Source organism: Gasterosteus aculeatus, chromosome 6 (genome assembly GCF_964276395.1).
Source record: "Gasterosteus aculeatus chromosome 6, fGasAcu3.hap1.1, whole genome shotgun sequence".
In the NCBI taxonomy this organism is placed as follows: domain Eukaryota; kingdom Metazoa; phylum Chordata; class Actinopteri; order Perciformes; family Gasterosteidae; genus Gasterosteus; species Gasterosteus aculeatus.
Window position 1 is genome coordinate 13,670,470 of NC_135693.1, and position 19,650 is coordinate 13,690,119.

General features: G+C 42.7%; 2 protein-coding genes and 1 long non-coding RNA gene across 3 annotated transcripts; all 3 read left to right on the top strand.

Annotated features, from left to right (window-relative positions):
* Positions 1-2,869: 2,869 nt before the first annotated feature.
* LOC144409491 (uncharacterized) lies at positions 2,870-4,035 on the top strand. The gene is made up of 2 exons (XR_013467952.1): positions 2,870-3,212; positions 3,598-4,035. It is a non-coding gene; the product is annotated as an uncharacterized LOC144409491 (long non-coding RNA).
* A 521-nt stretch (positions 4,036-4,556) lies between these two features.
* minpp1a (multiple inositol-polyphosphate phosphatase 1a) lies at positions 4,557-9,203 on the top strand. Its single transcript, XM_040178228.2, has 5 exons — positions 4,557-5,289; positions 5,931-6,125; positions 7,578-7,675; positions 8,022-8,152; positions 8,477-9,203. Exons 1-5 carry the CDS (start codon positions 4,560-4,562, stop codon positions 8,847-8,849), a joined length of 1,527 nt encoding a protein of 508 aa, XP_040034162.2. The 5' UTR covers positions 4,557-4,559; the 3' UTR covers positions 8,850-9,203.
* Positions 9,204-9,876: 673 nt separating this feature from the next.
* On the top strand, positions 9,877-18,486 carry LOC120820468 (bifunctional 3'-phosphoadenosine 5'-phosphosulfate synthase 2). Its single transcript, XM_040178227.2, has 12 exons — positions 9,877-10,631; positions 12,528-12,642; positions 12,796-13,031; positions 13,177-13,315; positions 13,470-13,588; positions 14,137-14,250; positions 14,794-14,905; positions 15,199-15,404; positions 15,676-15,811; positions 16,579-16,847; positions 16,972-17,201; positions 17,555-18,486. The coding sequence occupies exons 1-12, from the start codon at positions 10,605-10,607 to the stop codon at positions 17,694-17,696; spliced, it is 1,845 nt and encodes a 614-aa protein (XP_040034161.1). The 5' UTR covers positions 9,877-10,604; the 3' UTR covers positions 17,697-18,486.
* Positions 18,487-19,650: the final 1,164 nt, after the last annotated feature.

A 19,650-nucleotide genomic window follows, 5' to 3' on the forward strand; every position in this document is an offset into this window, starting at 1 on the left:
TGAATATCTACGCAACAGTAGAAGCGACAGATAAGTGAGCTGATGCTCCATGGTGACTCATCAATAATGTAACGTGGCTATTAAAACTAATAACAAAAGGGAGAACCGTGAATCTTCACAACAATGCACTATATTCTACACAAGGACAGATTTTACTCAGATATTTATGCTCCGACTTGAGTTCTTTGAATGAAAGCTCTGTGGTTAATAAAAGTAAATAAAGCGAAACTACATTAACTGTAAAGGGTATAAAAAATGTCTCACTCTTACATATCAGTGACACTCTATGAAATGAATGCATGATGAACAACAGGACTTGGAAGTAGAGTGTTGATCTCTCGTAATATAAACAGGGCATCCTCCCATTGACATATAAAGGAACTGAAAATGTAACAAACCTTTATAATGTGACAAGATTTATTTCTGGTGTATTTATTTTTGTACTGTATATATTTTGACATTATCAAACCACTTCTTGAGTGCATCATGCATTCCTTTCCTTGGAAATTCATAATCTTTTGTTTCCTCGTCTTCTCTCGCTGTTTACTTATTAATGTAAATCCTAGGGAAAATCCAGATACACCAGTGATCTCTAAATATTTCAACGCAAAGGGGAAGTACGAGGAAGTGAAACCGTATCTCACAGAGGACATATATACTTGCTGTGAACAAATCCACCCTGCAGCCTATTTCAAGGGAAGTCGCTCAGAGGTGGATTCATCATATTCATAACCAGCTCAAAGCCTTAAAGTCCTTCAAGGCCGGACTGACAGAGCTGCGGGCCACCAAAGGTAAAGCGACGATCGGCTAAAATGTATGGTGATACCCAACGCTGTTCATTCTCCATGTAACCCATCGCCTTTTTTCTACCCAGACAACGAGTTTGACCATGCAGTGAACAATGCCCTCATGAGGTTTGCAGTGCACCAGGTTTGTGCTCGAAGTTGATAAGAGGCCCGCGGCTCTGTCAGAAGTAGACAAGTTCAAGTAGGGTCCTGAGATGAGGAGGGTCACGGAGAAGATCGCAGACCGGCTCAGGGATCCTTACAGTGACATCACAAGGTCACATCAGCAGAAGCACTGCCTTTTTATTGTGTTAATGTGTGTCTTAACTTATTAAACATGTATATTAACTCCAAAGAAATCATGCTCAGTGATTCTATACACTGTTTTCTGTAAAAAATGGCTGTTTAAGTACTTTAAAATGGGTCCCAGGTCTACTAGAGCAGGGGTTCTTAACCTTTTCGACCTTGAGGCCCAATTTTTATAGTACAAAGTGGCCCGGGGCCCATTAAATATTAACACTGTATAGGTTTAATTGACTTCACTCTCGGTTTGATTTGTATTCAATAATAAACCAAATCCACTTATTGTTTAACAAGCAAAAAAAATTGTCAAATAAAATGACATGATAAAATGGGATCATCACAAAGACTTTTATTAAACGTTTACATAAACCTGCACACATACATCAAGACACCGAACAGGCTGATAATTCATGGACCAAATCAAGCTGTGATAAGAAAAAATTTCAAGGATCAATTCAGGCTTTTTAATCATAATAAAAAAAAGACCAATAGTAGGGTTTTTACTTTAAATTAATAAAAAATAAATTATATATATATAAATAAATCATGAAATCAATAAAAAGGGGGTGATAAAATAAATGCATTCAAATAATATAAATCTATAAATATAAATAAACTGTAAATGAAATTAAAGTGCAAATGAAACTATAGCCTTATAATCTGCAAAGCCATTGTAAAATTGCTTCAGCAGTCTCCATTTTTGCATGGCAGAACCAGAAGAATCTTTATATCTGTGACAAATGAACAATGACACAAATAATAACAACAATTAACAATAGCTTCGTTGGACAGCATTAGCCCACACTCCACACACTGGGCTTTTGGCACTGCCTCTGTTCCTCCATTTACGAAACCGTATTTAATGAAGTCGAGATTGTATTTCCGCAAAAACTTTGTCTTCTGGGTGGGGGTATCGGCAGGACGTTCGTCTTCATTTTTTCTTTTTAAAAACGTATCCATTTTTGCTGCGAAGTAGACAGTCTTCTTCTCTGTGTATTGGCGCTTTTTAAACAACCGAGTGATGCATTACCGCCACCACATGGTCGAAAGCTGCACGCAGTCCCGCGGCCCTTGCGGCCCACAGGTGCAAAACTGAAAGTTTTTTGCGGCCCTCTAGGGGGCGCTGGTGGCCCAAGTTTGGGCCGCGGCCCTATGGTTAAGAATCACTGTACTAGAGGACCTTTCATTCAGCATAATGGCCTTTCCTTGTCAATTAACTAAATTGAATCTTTGTCACAGATTCAAGAAACAATGATTCATTGAACTAAATACAAATAACCATTAAGGTATACTCAGTATTGGGGAGGATATTGTGTAGAACATGCCAGTACTCGTGTTGAGTTAATTTAGAAGCATTGAGGCTTCCGCCCGCTTCCTTTCTAATCAATTATACTGTTGAGTGTATTTCTTTCTGATTTAGCCTGTTTTAGTGGATGTCCCTTTTCACAGATTAAACAACTGCATTCCCTTCAATCTTCAAATCTACTTCTCTGAAACTGAAGCACATCTGTGACGTGTATTAGACTGAATGTGAATGTTTATTCACTGCTGAAACAAGTTCAATTCTTGAACTTTGGAACCAAATAGGCTGCTGTTTCACTTCATATATCTATAGAACAGGCGTGGCAAATAAACCTCCACGTCTAGTCTAGTTTGGAGGTACACAGCACCCTCAACAGGACTGCAGATGCAAATTAGCCTAAAGCTACAATTGTGCACAGTTCATTAAAGTTTTTAACTCTACATTGTCCCTTTGAAATGAAAAAATAGATTAAGAAAATCATTAGACAAATAATGTCTTACTGCTTCTTTCTAAAGAGTGTCCAAACAAACAGAAAAGTCACAACGTGTTCCATCTCTGTTTAGCCAAATCATCCATTCACTGAGAAACACTGCTTTTTGAAAACAACTGTTGGAAACAATTGTTTCCTGGTTCTTGGTAAAAGTTCTATTTGGAGATTTTTTTCTTTTTGAAGCCTTTGTGTAACCTCCACACAAACACACACACACACACACACACACGCACGTGGTTCCATGTGAACTTTCTGTACCACTTCTGAGGGAAGTCAAGCTGCATTCTCTTCCATGATGTGTTTAATCGTCTGCGGCAGCCAGTGTGAGCAAGTGAGTGAGCTTTAGAATGACCTTCACATTCTGTACAACTGTGGGTTGTGGTTGTCAAAGACTAGCGGCGAAACCCTCAGGGCAATAGATGAAATACGTTTTTGTATGCTTGTCCCCTAGTTTTGGTTGTTTTGCTTTTTATCAAATAGGGTCAGTGGTATAAACTTTAGTCTCAATTATGGCTGTTAAAATGTGTCTTTAAGCAGATAAAGACGGGAAATAACTCTGGTATAAACACTTGTCGAGCAACCCAGACTTGCTTGGCTAAAGATTTCATATTATTCTTATATATATCTGATTTTAGGTAGTGTTTCTGTCTTATATTGTGTTTTACCGACGCGTAATTGTGTGAAAGAAACAATGTTGAGTTCTGAACCCCATGCAGTGTTTTTTCAGGTTGGGGAAACAGGTGACTGTAGCTGTGACAGTCCAGGTCGGCCATGCAGAGACTGTCCTGCCGCTGCTCACCCTCCTGCAGGGCCTCTTCAAGGACATCGATGCCTTGACCCCAAGCCTGGGACCTTCCCTGGTTTGCAGGCCCCCGTGCCGCTCTATCAAGATGTCAAGGATCGCTACAGGGAGCTGCTCTTTGACTTCGAGACTGAGTGTCAGCTGTTTAAGGGTCCCGCTTAATTCAAAGTGCAGGGTAGATCCTGTAAAAGAGGCTGACCTTTCCTTTGGTAAACACAATTAACACACGCTCCTACAATAAAAATGTTAGTATTTGATCGAGCATTTTTCTGATGCTAGTGATTTGAATATGGAATTTAAATATATTTGTGTTCTTTGAACAACTGAAATAAATAATTATGGAATAACAAAATGTGTTTTATTTTTGTTTTTCTGTCCCGTCTTCTCTCTTTCAATAAAAACAACTATGATATAGAAAACTGATGGTAAAACTTAATTCCCCTTATATCTGCAACTGTCTAACATGTTATATGTTACCACAATATCATGTTTCTTTTTACTTCGGAATTTTACCAGTCAACAGTCGGTTGACTTGTAACATCTAAACTGGCCAGGCCGGAAAAGATGTGCAGACATTTTTTTTATTATACCAAAGAACTTACTTTTATTTGAAACAAAATAAAAGGCAATATCAAATGGTAGGATGAGTGCCTATCAGTGTAGTAAAAACTAGCTCCAGCTGTAACAGTAAAATGCTTGTCATGTCATAACTATGTCATCACATATCAATCCCAAGTTCTTTCAGTTTGAAATTAATGTCGGCTTGACTACTTGAATGCTTTAGTTAGACTACTAAACCGTGTATGTCTGCACTGTGTCGTTACTGTTTTCACCAAGGGAGTAAAGTGCACGCTGCCACGTGACTACAAGCGAGCAATGTCCGCGATGAGACAGGCTGCAGTCAGACGGGCCGTGCGTAACGGATTGGCTGGACAGTCCCGCACGCACCACGTCACCCGGGTTGGGTTGGTGTCCGGGAGTGCACCCGGCCACACGAACGAGCTACCTGTCCGCACCATGCCGATCGCTTTCGGGAAAATCACTTTCCTTCATTTGGCCGTCACAACGTGCTTTTGCGGCGGCTTCCGAAACGACGCAAACCCCGGGGACAATCCAAACATACCAGCCATCGCCAAATACTTCAGCACCAAAGGGAGGTACGAGGAAGTGAACCCGCATCTCATAGAGGACATTCTCGCCGTGAACGCCTCCATCCTGCAGCCTCCGTCCGAACAATGTCGCCGCGTCCACCTGACCGCCATCATAAGACACGGGACGAGGTACCCGACGAGCAAAAACATCAAGAAGATGCAGACGCTCTACGAGGTGGTTCGACGCAAAGCGTCCGGCGAGGAGAGCTGGCTGCGTGAGATCCAGACCCAGTGGACCATGTGGTACAAGGAGGACATGGACGGCCGACTGGTCCAGAAAGGTGTGGACGACCACAAGCATCTGGCCGTCAGGCTGTCCAAGCTGTTCCCCTCGCTGATTTCAGAGGAGAAGCTCAGAGGCGGATTCGTCAAATTCATAACCAGCTCGAAGCACAGGTGCGTCAACAGCACGCTGTCCTTCAAGGCCGGACTGACGGAGCTGTGGGCCATTACAGGTACAGCCACCATCCGCTAGAACGTACACAGCACATTTCAGAGAGTTATATTGACTCTGTGAGATTCAATTTGAACTCTTAAGCTGGTGTTTATATTGTCCCTATCTTGGCAGTGTTAAATCAACACTCAATAAGTGTCAAAAATAAATCTGCCCAGTGTTAAAATACATCATGTCATATGGCTGACACGTTTATCCAAAGCGACTTTCATTGCATTTTTAACCCATGGTTGTTACATTTTAGTCTGGGTTAGGTGTCTTGCTCAGGGACACTTTGACATGGGACATGTAGCAACCGGGGTGTGATGCGCCAACCTTGTGGTTCCTGGCTCACCCTCTCCAATCCATGCGCCACAGTACGTAGAGTTAAACCCGACACCAAGAAGTCTGACACTGTACAGTTACATTTCAAACCTATCAAAGAGTTCATTTAACTCTACTAAGTGTCGCAAATGGATCTGATCTGGACACTGGATAACACACGCTGGTACAATTGACTCTGTAAGAGTTGCAGTGTGATTTCAACTCTGCACTTCAACACTTTTTCCCAACACCGGAAAATTAACTCTAAGAATTAATTGGGAATGGCGATACCCAACGCTGTTCATTCTTCATATAACCGGTCGCCTTTTTTCTACCCAGACGAGGAGTTTGACCATGCAGTGAACGATGCCCTCATGAGGTTTTTTGACCAGTGCACCAGGTTTGTGCACGAAGTTGATAACAACCCCGCGGCTCTGTCAGAGGTGGACAAGTTCAAGCAGGGTCCTGAGATGAGGAGGGTCACGGAGAAGATCGCAGACCGGCTCAGGGTTCCTTACAGTGACATCACAGATGGTCAGTGGTGAAGGAAGTATTCAGATCCTTTATTTCATAATAACCAATTTGTAACTACAACATTATATATAAAGTATATATCTATAGATGTACATTGTAAGGTCCCATACCATCCCTTATCACGGGCAACTCAGGTAATTCGCTTCAAACAAAAAAAGTCCATCACTCAAAATAAATCTTTCCGGAGGATAAAACGATTCCTTAATCAAACAAAAACGTAGCCCGGCTGCGTGCCAGTTCCTCCATGTCGTGGTCCTTCCTGCACGTTTCTTCCTCGTACGTTTCTTCTCACCTTCTCCGGGTCCGGCCTTAATCCCGGCAGCTGCCTTTCTGGTAGTCCAGCTATGATGGCATTTCATTAGAATTTATTTTATTGGACATGGCAATGTGTGAGTAATATTTAATGTTTACAATTTACTGTAAATGCTTGACTATAAGAGACAAATATGTATAGCGGTGGCCTAGAAGTGGTAAGTAGCATAACATAGAAATGCCAATGTAGTTTAGGTGTATATTAAACCTTTATTCAAGTACATCAAATCAAGGAAATGTACTAGTTTTATTCTATCACCTGGAATAGTCAGATTTGTGACAATCTTTTCCAATGCTTTGCTATTAATTGAACTGTGTGCGTAGTACTCTAATTAATTTACTCTTGATTTCATTTTAAGGTCCAAAGTTTCTTGAATGGATAAATATAACTGGATATGGATCCCAGGTCTGTTACTGGCAAACAACCAAAAGAAAAGAGCTTCTCCTGCTTGGCACAATTTTATTGAATGTATTTGTCCCATTTCTCACAGTAAATTGCGTCTTGCACTCCTGTATCATTCTAATCTGACAAATTATATGTAAATAGCTCCAACAATTTCTACAGAGAAAATAGACTAACATCACGAATATTCAAGATTATACACAATTGCTGAATATTTCCCTTAATATATATATATATTCCTTAAAACAATGTAACTGTAAATTAATTATTATTTTATTATTGAAAACTTTGTTTCCATAGACGAAAAAAATAGAAAGTTATCCTACCATCAAATTGTTTCTTATGTTTCTGACGTACATCTGGTCCGCTGTGCAATAACTAAAACTATGTTTTGCAATTGAAGACGGTCTCCATTTTCACATAATTACCTTCTTAAATGCATCTAATGCCATTGAACACAACAATTAGCTGTAACTGATGTATGATAGAAGCGGTAAAGTAGTCAGATCTGAGGTGAGCCATTTGTATTTCACACACGGTGTGTGTACAGTAGATGGAGCTGTTTTCTAATTTGATTGAATCAGAGCTCCGCGAGACTGAGCTGTAAGCCAATATTGACTCCATTTGTAGCTTTGAAGAAGGACCACAGGCTTCAGAGCCATACACACATATGTTTAGCATCCTGTCTGATTATGACTACTTATCTACATTTTATTACTGCGACCCTTCTCCTGCAGATATGGCCGAAGCCGCATTTTATTTGTGTGCTTATGAGTTTGCCATCAAGACTGTGAACTCTCCCTGGTGTCGGCTTTTTGACGAAGTTGATGCCCAGGTAAGGCCCTGTCCTATTTAAAGTTTGGAATGTATTAATTGCAGGTGAGATTCCTTCCTGATGGTTGGAGGAGAGGTCATGCATCAGTAACTTGATGTACTTCAACTCAAGTTACTCTTTATCCTTATCTTAATTTACTGGCCTTTAGTTTGTAAAGAAAGCAGCAGGGGACGGTTTGCCACGGTGTTCATTCATGGAGAAGCCGTGGCACAATAAATTCCACAAAGAGGGCTTCGTGTCTCATGTTACGAGATGACCTTAGCACTCAGGAAGAGTAAAACGTTACCTAACATCACTGAGAGCTCCAGCACTTTGGAAAACCTCTTCGCACTATCTGACTCATCAGGTCCTGGAGTATGCCAATGACCTTAAGCAATTCTGGAAGAGAGCTTATGGTCACGATATCAACAGCAAGTCCAGCTGCATTCTCTTCCACGACGCGTTCAGTCGACTGGACAATGCAGCCAGCGAGATCAGGTGAGCAAACCCCCCTTCCTTCAACCTGTAAAAATGTAGGGTGCTGTTGCTCTCTTTTTTCCTGTCATCAATTTAAAAAAACGGTACATATAGATTGAACTTTATGAGACATAAAACTACTCAGCATAAACTATATAGTTCATTGTAGTATTATAGCTCAACGGTATATTGCATGGACAATGCTTCTTCATGGGATATGTTGAAAACAATAAGACGAATGGAACATCATCAGCCTTATCACACCATAACACTTTGACATCCCTTTACACTTTTCACAGAGCTCATTATGTATTTGACCTGAAACCGATGTTGTGTGCATGTCAGGTTGGGAAAACAGGTGACCGAGGCCGTGACGGTCCAGGTCGGTCATGCAGAGACTCTCCTTCCGCTGCTCACCCTCCTGGGCTTCTTCAAGGACAGCGATGCCCTGACCTCAACCAACTACGCCACACAGGCCCAACGCTCCTTCCGCACCAGCCACATGTTACCCTACGCGGCTAACTTGCTCCTGGTGCTATACGACTGCGGGGGAGGCGAACTGAGACTGCAACCGCTGCTCAACGAGAAGCCTATGACCTTCCCTGGTTTGACCGGCACCCCCGTGCCGCTCTATGAAGACGTCAAGGATCACTACCGGGCACTGCTTCTAGGTTGTGACTTCGAGACTGAGTGTCAGCTGTTCAGGGGTCGTGCTTAATTCTGAGCGGATAGGGTAGATCCTGGATAAAAAGGCATTGCAGTGGGGGTTGTGGGGTTTTTATTGGTCTTTCAGCAGAGAAAAAGGCAGATTTGATGTCTCTGAAACGGATCGAAGCGGATTCATTTCACATTCACCTGTGCGAGTGCAGTATCACTACAACTATATTGCTTATTTTTTTGGGAAGGTTTTCAGAAATTAAAGAGTTTATTTTTGCAGTGTACACATTTTTTGTTGCTCTGGTCAGCTACTCTTGGTTTGTAACAGCACAAGCTTTTGTGGTCAGTATGTATTCAAATGTGTTGTTAACTGTACATTACACATAACATAAATTGTCTGGACTTTCTCGTAAAATATGTTTAGCAGGGTGGTTTCTGCCGTTTGGGTGTCAGGCTACTCTGAAATGAATTATATTTTGGTCTAATTCAATTTTATTCACTCACTTCTGGTTATGTCTGCAGCAAATGACTGACCTTTATAACCACTATAGTCCTTAATTGCCGTATCCTGGTTTTAATCAGATAATATTTATAACTTGTAACTAATGGCTTTGTAAATAAAAAAGTCAACATTCATTTGTTCTTAACAGGTTAGAAGCCATTGAAAGAACAACTTTTGGTTTTAAACATCGTCCGAGATCCATTATTTACTTAGTAGTAGTTAATAGTCCTGTCTAAAACCAAACATGTTCCAGGGACGTGATGTTGTGGCCGTTTACAAGTTTTGAAAATACCAGAGAAGGAAAACATATTACTCAGTTCTTTATTGAGGTAACAAGATAGCAACGTCACAGAGTAGAATATGTTAACAGTCCTGCAATCAAAACTTTTCTTGAGTTAAAAAGTAAAAGTAGAGAATGGCTTATTATTTCAGAATTAGGATTTTAGTGAATAAAGATTCCATCCCATGTTTTGCTCATGTGCTATATTAATAACATAGCTCTGTAAAATAGCAATACGTATTTAAAACTGTCGAAGTAAAAGTGCATTTGCCTCCCAACTGCACTGGCAAAAGGAGCACCGTTACCAAGGTAACGTCACTACTCAAGCAAAGTAACAACTAGCGTTACCAAGACGCTCATAACTATGTCCCCCGTATTTAAAATGCATTAACTATTTACAATTAGTATCACATTAAGTGTAGAACTGTATCACATCAACGTCACTGGGACTGTGCTCCGTGCGGTGACCGTTGGTGTTCGCCTGCTGCCGGTTGTAGCTCGTAACGGCAGCGGCGCGAGCCTCACGCTAGCTAACGGCTATACGCTCTCTGCGCGGTTCCGCTTCGACAACCGTCGAGATTTCAACGACCCGACGAAGCCTCGGGCGGCGGTGTCAACGGCGCGATACTCTCCGGGAGCCGTAACAACGCCGACAACACCCCACAAACCTCTTTTTTTATTCTCGGGAGAACCCACGAGAATCCAACCTCTGTCCCACTTCTGGCCGGTTTTTGGATGCTCGGCCCCGTCGTGTCGTTTTGCTTGAGTATTGGCTGCTATACGGGAACAATATGCAGATTCATCGGTGCCGGAGGAGGAGGAGGAGGGCTGGAGGCCGGGCCAGCGGAATGCTACGTGTCTTGGAAGTCCCTTTTAAAACCGCCCTCGATCTTCTTCGATTACCAACTTTCTCCAGGTTTACAACTCGCAGACCCACAACCCCCCTCTCCCTTCTCCTCCAGGCCCGTGTGTGAAGAGGTCCGAGCCCCGGTGTCCAGCAAAGTCCCTCGGCGGTGTTCAACGGTCGCGCAAAAATGTCCGGGGTGAAGAAGCTTCGTACGGTGAGTGGATGCGGAGATAACGGTGGGACGGAAACAATCGGAATGCAAGCTGTCATTAGATTCAACCGTGAAATTTGAGTTAAAAGTTGTGTGTGCGTGCGCGTGTGTGTGTGTGTGTGTGTCTTCCGAGATGTAACGTTAAGTTAAGTTAACCCCCCCCTTTAAGTATGTAACGCGTTGTCAACGCGGCGTGTCTCATTTATCGGCTGTTAAACATTGTTCTCGTTAAAACAACAAGGAAAAGTAACGTTAATCCTAATACTTAATGGCCTTTTTTCTCTCTCTCCTTTCAATGTAACTGCAGCTCATGTTCTACAACGACCTCCCTTTTTGTGTATGCGTGCGTTTCTTTATCATAACTACGGCTCCTGCCAGGTGTGATGGTCGCAGACTGTGAATAAATGGCCGGTTGTTGTCGTGACGTTTCCACGTCACTTTGGCCCATTCATGATGTAGCGACGCGGAGAAAGAGCCCACTGTGAGACACAAGCACAGGAATGCTGGAATAGGGAATGCAGGAATAGGGTTAAAAAAAAAGGGAATGCATTCCCAAAAACGTTTTTTTGGGACGTACTGAACATTTTTTTTACAGGGAAATGGGGTCGTCGTGGCGCAGGGGTTAGAGAAGGTGTGCTGGGAAGCACAAGGTTGTTGGTTCGATTCCAGGCTGCCCCATGTTCCACGTCGAAGTGTCCCTGAGCAAGACACCTAACCCCTAATTGCTCCCCGGGCAAAAATGTGAAAAAGCCATGGGTTTAAAAGTGTAATGTAAGTCGCTTTGGATAAAAGCGTCTGCTAAATGACCTGTAATGTAAAAGTGCTTTACAAGAGGAGCTCAAAAACTCAAATGAAATGAGATGAATGACGTGCAGTGATAGTTTGTGGAAAAAGCATGTCTAGGGCAGGGCCTTCTTAAGTTCTGTTAAATAAATACGCCTTGAGTACGTGATTTGAAGAAAGGGTAGTATATTTCTGTTGGTCCAAGGCTGGGGTGTACACATGAATACATTGTAGGCTTGGTCATGTCTTGGATTATGAGATCATGTTAATAATAAGAGCATGTAAAGTACATTTTGTACTTCTTACTAGCTGTAAGTAGGAACGTACAATTAGTTATACAGAATTTTGAGATGTTTTTTTGTAATAACAGTAATTCCCCAAAATGGTTATCATTAACCCAGCAAATTGATATATCCTCTCCCCAAGGAACTACAGCTTTATATCTTCCTCACTTTCTTCTTTAAAACACACCTTTATGTGTGAGGTGTCAGTCGGTCAGAATCAGCTTTATTGACAGTGTATACGTTCACATGGGATTTGACTCAGGTTTTGACTTAAACAGCATATACGACAAAGAGATTGTGGTAAAAGTGCAAATGAAGGTGCAGTGTGACCTGATTAACTGTTCATTAGAGACGAAGAGGAAGATGGGATGAGCAGGCAAGAAGTGAAGCCATGGGATGGATGTAGGGATGGGAGGAGAGTGCGTGCAGAGGGCCAACGTGTGGGCACGAGCACTGCCACATCATCGCTGGGCTGCACGCAGCACACTGGACACATTGTCCCGTGTAGTCCTCTCCCCCTTCCTTCCAGGCCTGCCTCAACTAGCCCTCCCCTCTAGAAGTCAATGCAGCCCCATTCATCCTTCATAGTCCCTTTCAACTGGAAAAGTAAAACCAGTCATGCTGGCCTAAACCAAGCGCAAGTCACGATTGCAAAGTGCCACATCATTCTAGGTCACGTGACGTGACAAGGCATTTCAGGCTTCACTTGGCGTGAGGCGAGGTTGCCTTTGGCAACCGGTTTTATACTGTTAGCCTATCGTCTCCATCATATGTAACTCCCTCTGGGCCGCTTTATCTTGCTTCTGGCTGAGCATGCATTCTTCTTTTGCAGGATCTCAACAGGTCGACCAACGTGGTGTATCAGGCCCACCATGTCAGCCGCAGCAAGAGAGGGCAGGTGGTCGGGACCAGGGGAGGCTTCCGGGGCTGTACCATATGGCTGACCGGTAAATTTACAATCTCCCATCTCTCCACCTAAAGGTCACGAGGTGGCTCATTCCCTCGGCCACACACGAGAACCGAAGGGGATAGAGACTCATCTGGTCGGGAGCACAAATAGTGCCGTCATGCTGATACGTCTTGTCACTTTTTCGGTCTAGGTCTGTCAGGTGCCGGAAAGACGACCATCAGTTTTGCCCTGGAAGAGTTTCTCGTGTCCCACGCCATTCCCTGCTACTCGCTGGACGGAGACAACATCCGCCACGGCCTGAACAAGAACCTGGGCTTCTCCGCCGTGGACCGCGAGGAGAACATCCGCCGTATTGCGGAGGTGGCCAAGCTGTTCGCCGACGCCGGGCTGGTGTGCGTCACCAGTTTCATCTCACCTTTCGGCAAGGTCAGCAAACATCAGCAGTCATGTGCTGCGGATGTTAAACTGCTCAGTATAAAACAGCTGAAAATGTCTAACGGAGGCTTCAATGTGAGTCTGGAATACACTGCAAAACACATGAATGAGACGTTTGAACTATATTTTTCCACAGGACCGCGACGAGGCGAGGAAAATCCATGCAAGTGCCGGGCTACCGTTTTTCGAGGTGTTTATCCACGCTTCTCTCGCGGTGTGTGAAAAAAGAGACGTGAAAGGACTTTACAAGAAGGCTCGCGCCGGAGAAATCAAAGGTCTGTGTGACACCGCTCACCTCGGTAAAACCTCCCGCCAATGTTTGATGCACTCGGTTAGTGGTACAAGTAAAGCCGAGCCATTAGCTCACTCTGAACTCGTTCAAGTACAAATGGAATAGAAATGTTAATGGGGTTTCACATTTGTTGCCAGGTTTCACGGGGATCGACTCGGATTATGAGCGTCCCGAGGCCCCGGATCTGGTGCTGAAAACCGGAGAGCTCTCAGTAAACGAGTGCCTCCACCAGGTGTTGGAGCTGCTCAAGGAACAGGTGGGTGTAGCAGGACAAATGGACATGGTGCATATACACAGTCTCGGTCACTTTACATTGCTGTCACAATGCACTAATTTCTCCCTTTGTACAAGACAAATGATGAGGCTCACGGGGCTGTCACACGGGTGCGGTGGCCCTAAATAAACAAGCAGCTTTTGTCACAAAGAAGATACCGCATGGCACGCATGGACAATTTTAGTTTGCATTCTTTATCCAAACATTTGTTTAGAAAGGCAGCTAGAATATAAATAATCCTGGGATTACATATAACGTAGATCAACCAGGAAGTAAGCGTCACTATCATTTAAGCAAACACCCATTGACACCATTAACGTTCTCTGGTTCGAGCTACTCAATCATGATGATTTGTTGCCTTTGTTTGTCTTTTCATGATAGTAAACTACACAGTTACAACTGCTGGTCGGACAAAAAAACCAAACGATTTATTGAGAAGACGGGAAAATCAATCATGTAATGTTGTTGGTTGCAGACATTCCCAACCACATTCAGATACACAGATATTTCCCATTTCTCCTTGTAAATAGAACATTGTACCAGGCGAGATCATGGAGGAGGTGAATGAACTCTTTGTCATGGAGAACAAGCTGAACCTTGCTGTGGCTGACGCAAACACGCTTCCTACCATCAGCATCACCAAGGTAACCGCCGCTCCAGCAGGCAGCCTTCTTTTTTATCCCAAAGTAAATGGACAAGGAGAGCTGCTGCTGATGAGCCCATAAACATCCTCCAGTGTTTTGACCCTTCGTACTAATGGACTGCTCTAACTTCCCTAGCTCCTAATAAAGACAAAAGAATGGCTGCCAGGTGCATAGCGGTGTGGATATTAAGATAAATGAATCACTGAAGCACATCTTGTCAACATACGAGTAAATTGAAGTGAACTGTCTTTCTCACCCTATCTTTTATTAACAGAGTCAATGATTATTTCACCCTTTATTTGTATGTTTCAAATGACAGGAAGCAGAATAACAACTCTTTCTTCCGTTGCTCGATCTCAGAGCATCTTGTTTCAAGGAAATGAATGAATGGTCAAAATTTGTCAGAAGCCTGCTCTTAAGCCATTACTCTCTAAGATCACGCAGCATTTTACCTCAATATTTGCAGTGCACCGATCAATGCAGGCTGTGGGCTAAATGTCCTTGGCGCTGTTTGTAATGACAAATGATGATCCTTGTCCACAGCTGGATCTACAGTGGGTGCAGGTCTTGTCAGAAGGCTGGGCGAGTCCCCTAAAGGGCTTCATGAGGGAGAGAGAGTTCCTGCAGGTCTTACACTTTGGCAATCTGCTGGATGGTAAGAGACTGTTCCATAAAATAATGATTTTTTATGATGTGCCAGGACATTGTGTCTCATCGGGACATTGTGTCTCCACCACATTGCGGTAAAAGGCAAGCATGAGAAGTGTACCATAAACCTGACTAGTTATTTGCCTCGCCCAACTTTTTGTTTTGTTTTATGGTTTGTAGTAATAGTAACACATGTGTTTTGATTTATATTTTCTTCATAGTGTCTATCGTAGAGCATAATTTTTGGAAAGTTTTCGCCGGTTCACTGGTTGAGATCACTGAATTTCACTTCCATTCCAGGCGGGGCCATCAACCTGTCCGTCCCGATCGTGCTGCCTGTCAGCAACGAGACCAAGCAGGAGGTAGACGGCTGTGCGGCCGTAGCTCTGGAGTACCAGGGTTCACGCGTGGCCATTCTCAGGAACCCGGAGTTCTACCAGCATCGCAAGGAGGAGCGCTGTGCCCGACAGTGGGGCACCACGTGTCCACAGCACCCTTACATTAAGGTGATGAGGCATTCATCGAATGTCTTCAACACACAAAGCTTTCATTTCAATGGGTGTGGCATGATCGCACCGCAAACAGTAATATCCTTATGACAGACTGGTACTTGTTTAACTTTCACCGTATATTAAGTTTGATATTTGACTGAAACAACATCAAACATGCCTAAAATCAAATATTTTAAACCTAAAATCAAATATTATCTTGCCTGAATATCAATACTATAGGTAAATATTTTTTTCTAAAATAAAATCTGTTTATCACCCGGTGCAGATGGTCATGGAGGGAGGTGATTGGCTGGTAGGTGGTGACCTAGAGGTGCTGGAAAGAATCCAGTGGAACGATGGACTTGACCAGTACCGCCTCACTCCACAGGAGCTCAAGCAGAAGTTCAAAGACATGGAAGCAGGTTAGAAACACTTAAAAAACTCAAATCACAGAACTACCGCAGCAATCAGGGAACACGCAACGGCATACAATGTGTTAAGATAATGATGTGATATTTTTTATAGTATGACGTACTTAAAACATCTGTTACAGCTTTGAAGGGAAATGAATAAACATGAAAGCAATGCACCATTTACCTTTCGGAAGAACTTGACAAAGGGAAAAAAGTAAAACTGTAAACTTTTAAAGCTGCACGGTGATGTTCTGTGTTCAATGATCAGTGAAGACGTGCAGTATCTTTCTGAAAAGTAAAGTACAATTAAAGGTGATCAGCGTTTTTTAACACCAGCTCACTGTGATGTAAAGGCCGTGTTCAGGATTGTGTCACAACACTGGTCGCTGTTGCTGGTACGAGCAAGTTGAGACGTGCACTCAACAAAATTTGTGTTGAATTCATTTCTGAATAACCTGTATTAGGTTTTGCAATGCAACACTTCAAATGCTTCTTAGTGAACTCAATTTACTGTGGGCTTTTTGGTCAATAAATAAATATTGAACAATTAAAAGAAACTATATACATTTTTCTATGGAAATATATAAAACAAAAACTGATGTGAATGGTAGTTTGAGCATGTTTTATGGTGACAGGCTAGTGAAATCCACACTATTCTTCACATATTTTCAAACCCCACAGAATAGAAGCTCAACACCACCCAGTTGTTCTGCTGCTGTAACACTGCGTTGCTGCTGCTGTTGTGGTTAATACAAACTCTTTCTGGTCTCCTTTAGACGCAGTGTTTGCATTCCAGCTGCGTAACCCGGTCCACAATGGTCACGCCCTACTGATGCAGGACACCAAGCGCCGTCTGCTGGAGCGGGGCTACAAGAATCCCGTCCTCCTGCTGCACCCACTGGGCGGCTGGACCAAAGACGACGACGTGCCTCTGGACTGGCGAATGAAGCAGCACGCCGCGGTCCTGGAAGAGGGCGTCCTGGAGCCAGCGAGCACCATTGTTGCCATCTTTCCTTCTCCGATGATGTACGCTGGACCCACAGAGGTGAGTGGGGACTTATTGCTTATTCAGCGGTTTCTAGCACTCTTCCTACTGTTTATCCATTTCCTTGGGATATGGACGCGTGATCAGGTATCAACATACGGCGTGTCTTCCAATGACTCGCCAGGTTCAGTGGCACTGCAGAGCCAGGATGATCGCCGGAGCAAACTTCTACATCGTTGGCAGGGACCCCGCAGGAATGCCTCACCCGGAGACTAAGCAGGACCTGTATGAGCCCACCCACGGGGCCAAGGTCCTCACCATGGCGCCGGGCCTCACCTCTGTGGAGATCATCCCGTTCAGGGTCGCCGCCTACAACAAGGTTAAGAAGGCCATGGACTTTTATGAAGCAGAGCGGTGAGTGAAGCAAAAGGGTCCTTCTTTGTAAATGTTTTTTAATGTAAAACTTGATGTAATGTAAAAGTGTAATAGTGCTGCAGTAAACTAGAGCTAAAAATAAATCAAAATTGCTGTAGGTATCTGATAAAAATGATTCAACCTTTCAAGCTAGAGCATGATTTTTATGGAAACAAATCTGTGACACTGTGATAGTGTACATTTTTAGAATTCCTACTAAATTCTATTCACCTTTCTGAGCAGGTGTAATAATGACCTCATCATGTGATTTGTAAATATTATAATAATATTTCCAATAACTTGTCCTGCCCACCCTCTCCACACTGTCCTTCCCTCCTCCCTCACTCTCTCAGACATGCTGAGTTTGAGTTCATCTCTGGAACCAAGATGAGGAACATGGCTCGGAGTGGAGAAAACCCTCCAGATGGTTTCATGGCCCCCAAGGCCTGGAAGGTTTTGGTGGAGTACTACACCTCTCTGCAGAAGGACAAGTAGCCAACACAGCGCTGAGCTGACCAGGGAAAACCATCGGTTCTTGAAGGAGGGTAAAAATACAACCATCTCCATAGGGGTATTTAGATAGATTTGTGTTTTATTCTATCCAAAAATACGTAGATAAACTGTTTAGATTTTTATAAATAATCAGTAATTGCTATAAATAATCAGTTCCTGTTTCATCGCTATATCGAAATCACTGGTCTTAAGAAGGTAAAGCATTACATTGGTACATTGGTATGTCTGTAAAACATATAAACCATCGTAAATGCATATTAACTATTTAAAAAAATTAAAGGTATATTGAGATTATTATTAGTTTTATTCTGTAATTTGGGAGCATATGCCAAGACTGGGAAATCATGATATTTATATGTAGTAGCTATGGGATGTAGGTTCAAAACAAGAACCCTTTTTATACAGTTTTTATGCAAATTATATCACTGTCTGTTGAATTGTGTATGAGCTAAATTAAAGTTACCTGCAGTTGTATCACTACCTACGGTGCCCTTTGGGGTATTATTTTTACATCTAATCTATGGACGTTCATTAACTTATCCTGTTAATGTTTCATATTTTTATGAAATGCAACATAGGTTTTTAACTAATGTGAAAGTGCATTTATCTCAAATGTTAAAACTATATAACAGAAATTGTTTCAATTTCTCATTGGCATTCACGCTGAAATGTCTATTTGACTTGTGTGATTTCAAAAATTGCAATTATGTAATAAATACCCACAGTTTTGGGGACTTATGCAATAATAAAGAATCTCCTTTGTTATTATGAATACCTCGTGACTGTTTGATCCTGTGTACTCATCTAAACAATATGCCTTTTAATGGAATGAAATGTCCTGATTTGTCTTTGCGGCGCACCCTTTTTAAAGTATCTCTGTTCAAAGTGCATCACTATCAATTGAAGGGTAAAGGTCGAAGTCGATTGTGCATTGGGGCATTCTGGAACTTCGGAGCTAAAAGAGCAGTGCTGCCATCTGCCGGCGAGAGGTGGTGAAGGAAAACGCTGCTAAAACACAAGTAGCTCAATGGCATGCAGAATGGCACAGTCATCACTGTTTCTCTGACAGGAGGTGGGCTTGGTACCAGCTCTCATCCCGATAACTTCTCCCACTGACATCAGACACAAAGACATCAGACACAAAGACAGTCCTGTGTTTCCACCTGTTGTCTGTAACCGGTCTGTTAAACAGAAGGTGAACTGGGAAAGGCAGCAGTCACAGTTGAGATGTTCTTTAAAACGGTTTAAAATATTCATGCACATTTGTTTGAATTGTAAAATACAGTTGTTTGGCTCTGGATTGGCTTTTTCCAGACAGCTCATTTATAACAGCTTAAGGAGATCCTGAGACGCTTTTAAATTACACTGAAGAGACGGTTGAGTGAACTTGAAGGACTGATTAATATCGCCATTCTGTCATTAAGCTGTTAGGGCTTATATTGCTACGAAAGGAGTGTTCATCTTTGAGGAGAACCAGCATCCCTCAAATGACGCGGATTATTAGCCTCGCATGGGATCAGATCATTTAATAAGAGACGTTCCAGGTAACTACATTTAAATCGGCTGACTTGCAATCTCACTAATTTATGAAATCTCCAACTACTGTACATCCAACATGTCATCTCACGAAGACATGAGCAGGACGGCTATTGGAGTAAATCTCTCGTGTCCAACAGGATGAATATTTATGGTGTAGGTTAACCCCTTTCTAACACACAAAAATGTATCACTGGCATGACGGTTCATTTGTGAGGTATGGAGCTAATTCAAATGTGAAAATATCAGTTAGTGTTAAAAAATCATGCCACCCAGTTGTGTGAACACAAATTGATGGGGCCTCCTGACACGTAGGCTGTTTGAACACAGCTAATTAAGTGAGATTGTGCCCCAGTTGTTTTTGCATTAACATGAAGGTTATGAAATTGACCTCATGCTT

What these genes read in the sequence shown, in the direction of transcription:
- minpp1a (XM_040178228.2), top strand. Translation starts at nt 4,560, where the DNA reads ATGTCCGCGATGAGACAGGCTGCAGTCAGACGGGCCGTGCGTAACGGA. An exon ending in GGAGCTGTGGGCCATTACAG is followed by an intron (nt 5,290 to 5,930) that starts GTACAGCCACCA and finishes TTTTCTACCCAG; the next exon opens with ACGAGGAGTTTGACCATGCA. An exon ending in AATGCAGCCAGCGAGATCAG is followed by an intron (nt 8,153 to 8,476) that starts GTGAGCAAACCC and finishes TGTGCATGTCAG; the next exon opens with GTTGGGAAAACAGGTGACCG.
- LOC120820468 (XM_040178227.2), top strand. Translation starts at nt 10,605, where the DNA reads ATGTCCGGGGTGAAGAAGCTTCGTACG. An exon ending in CTACCATCAGCATCACCAAG is followed by an intron (nt 14,251 to 14,793) that starts GTAACCGCCGCT and finishes CCTTGTCCACAG; the next exon opens with CTGGATCTACAGTGGGTGCA. An exon ending in GACTTTTATGAAGCAGAGCG is followed by an intron (nt 17,202 to 17,554) that starts GTGAGTGAAGCA and finishes TCACTCTCTCAG; the next exon opens with ACATGCTGAGTTTGAGTTCA.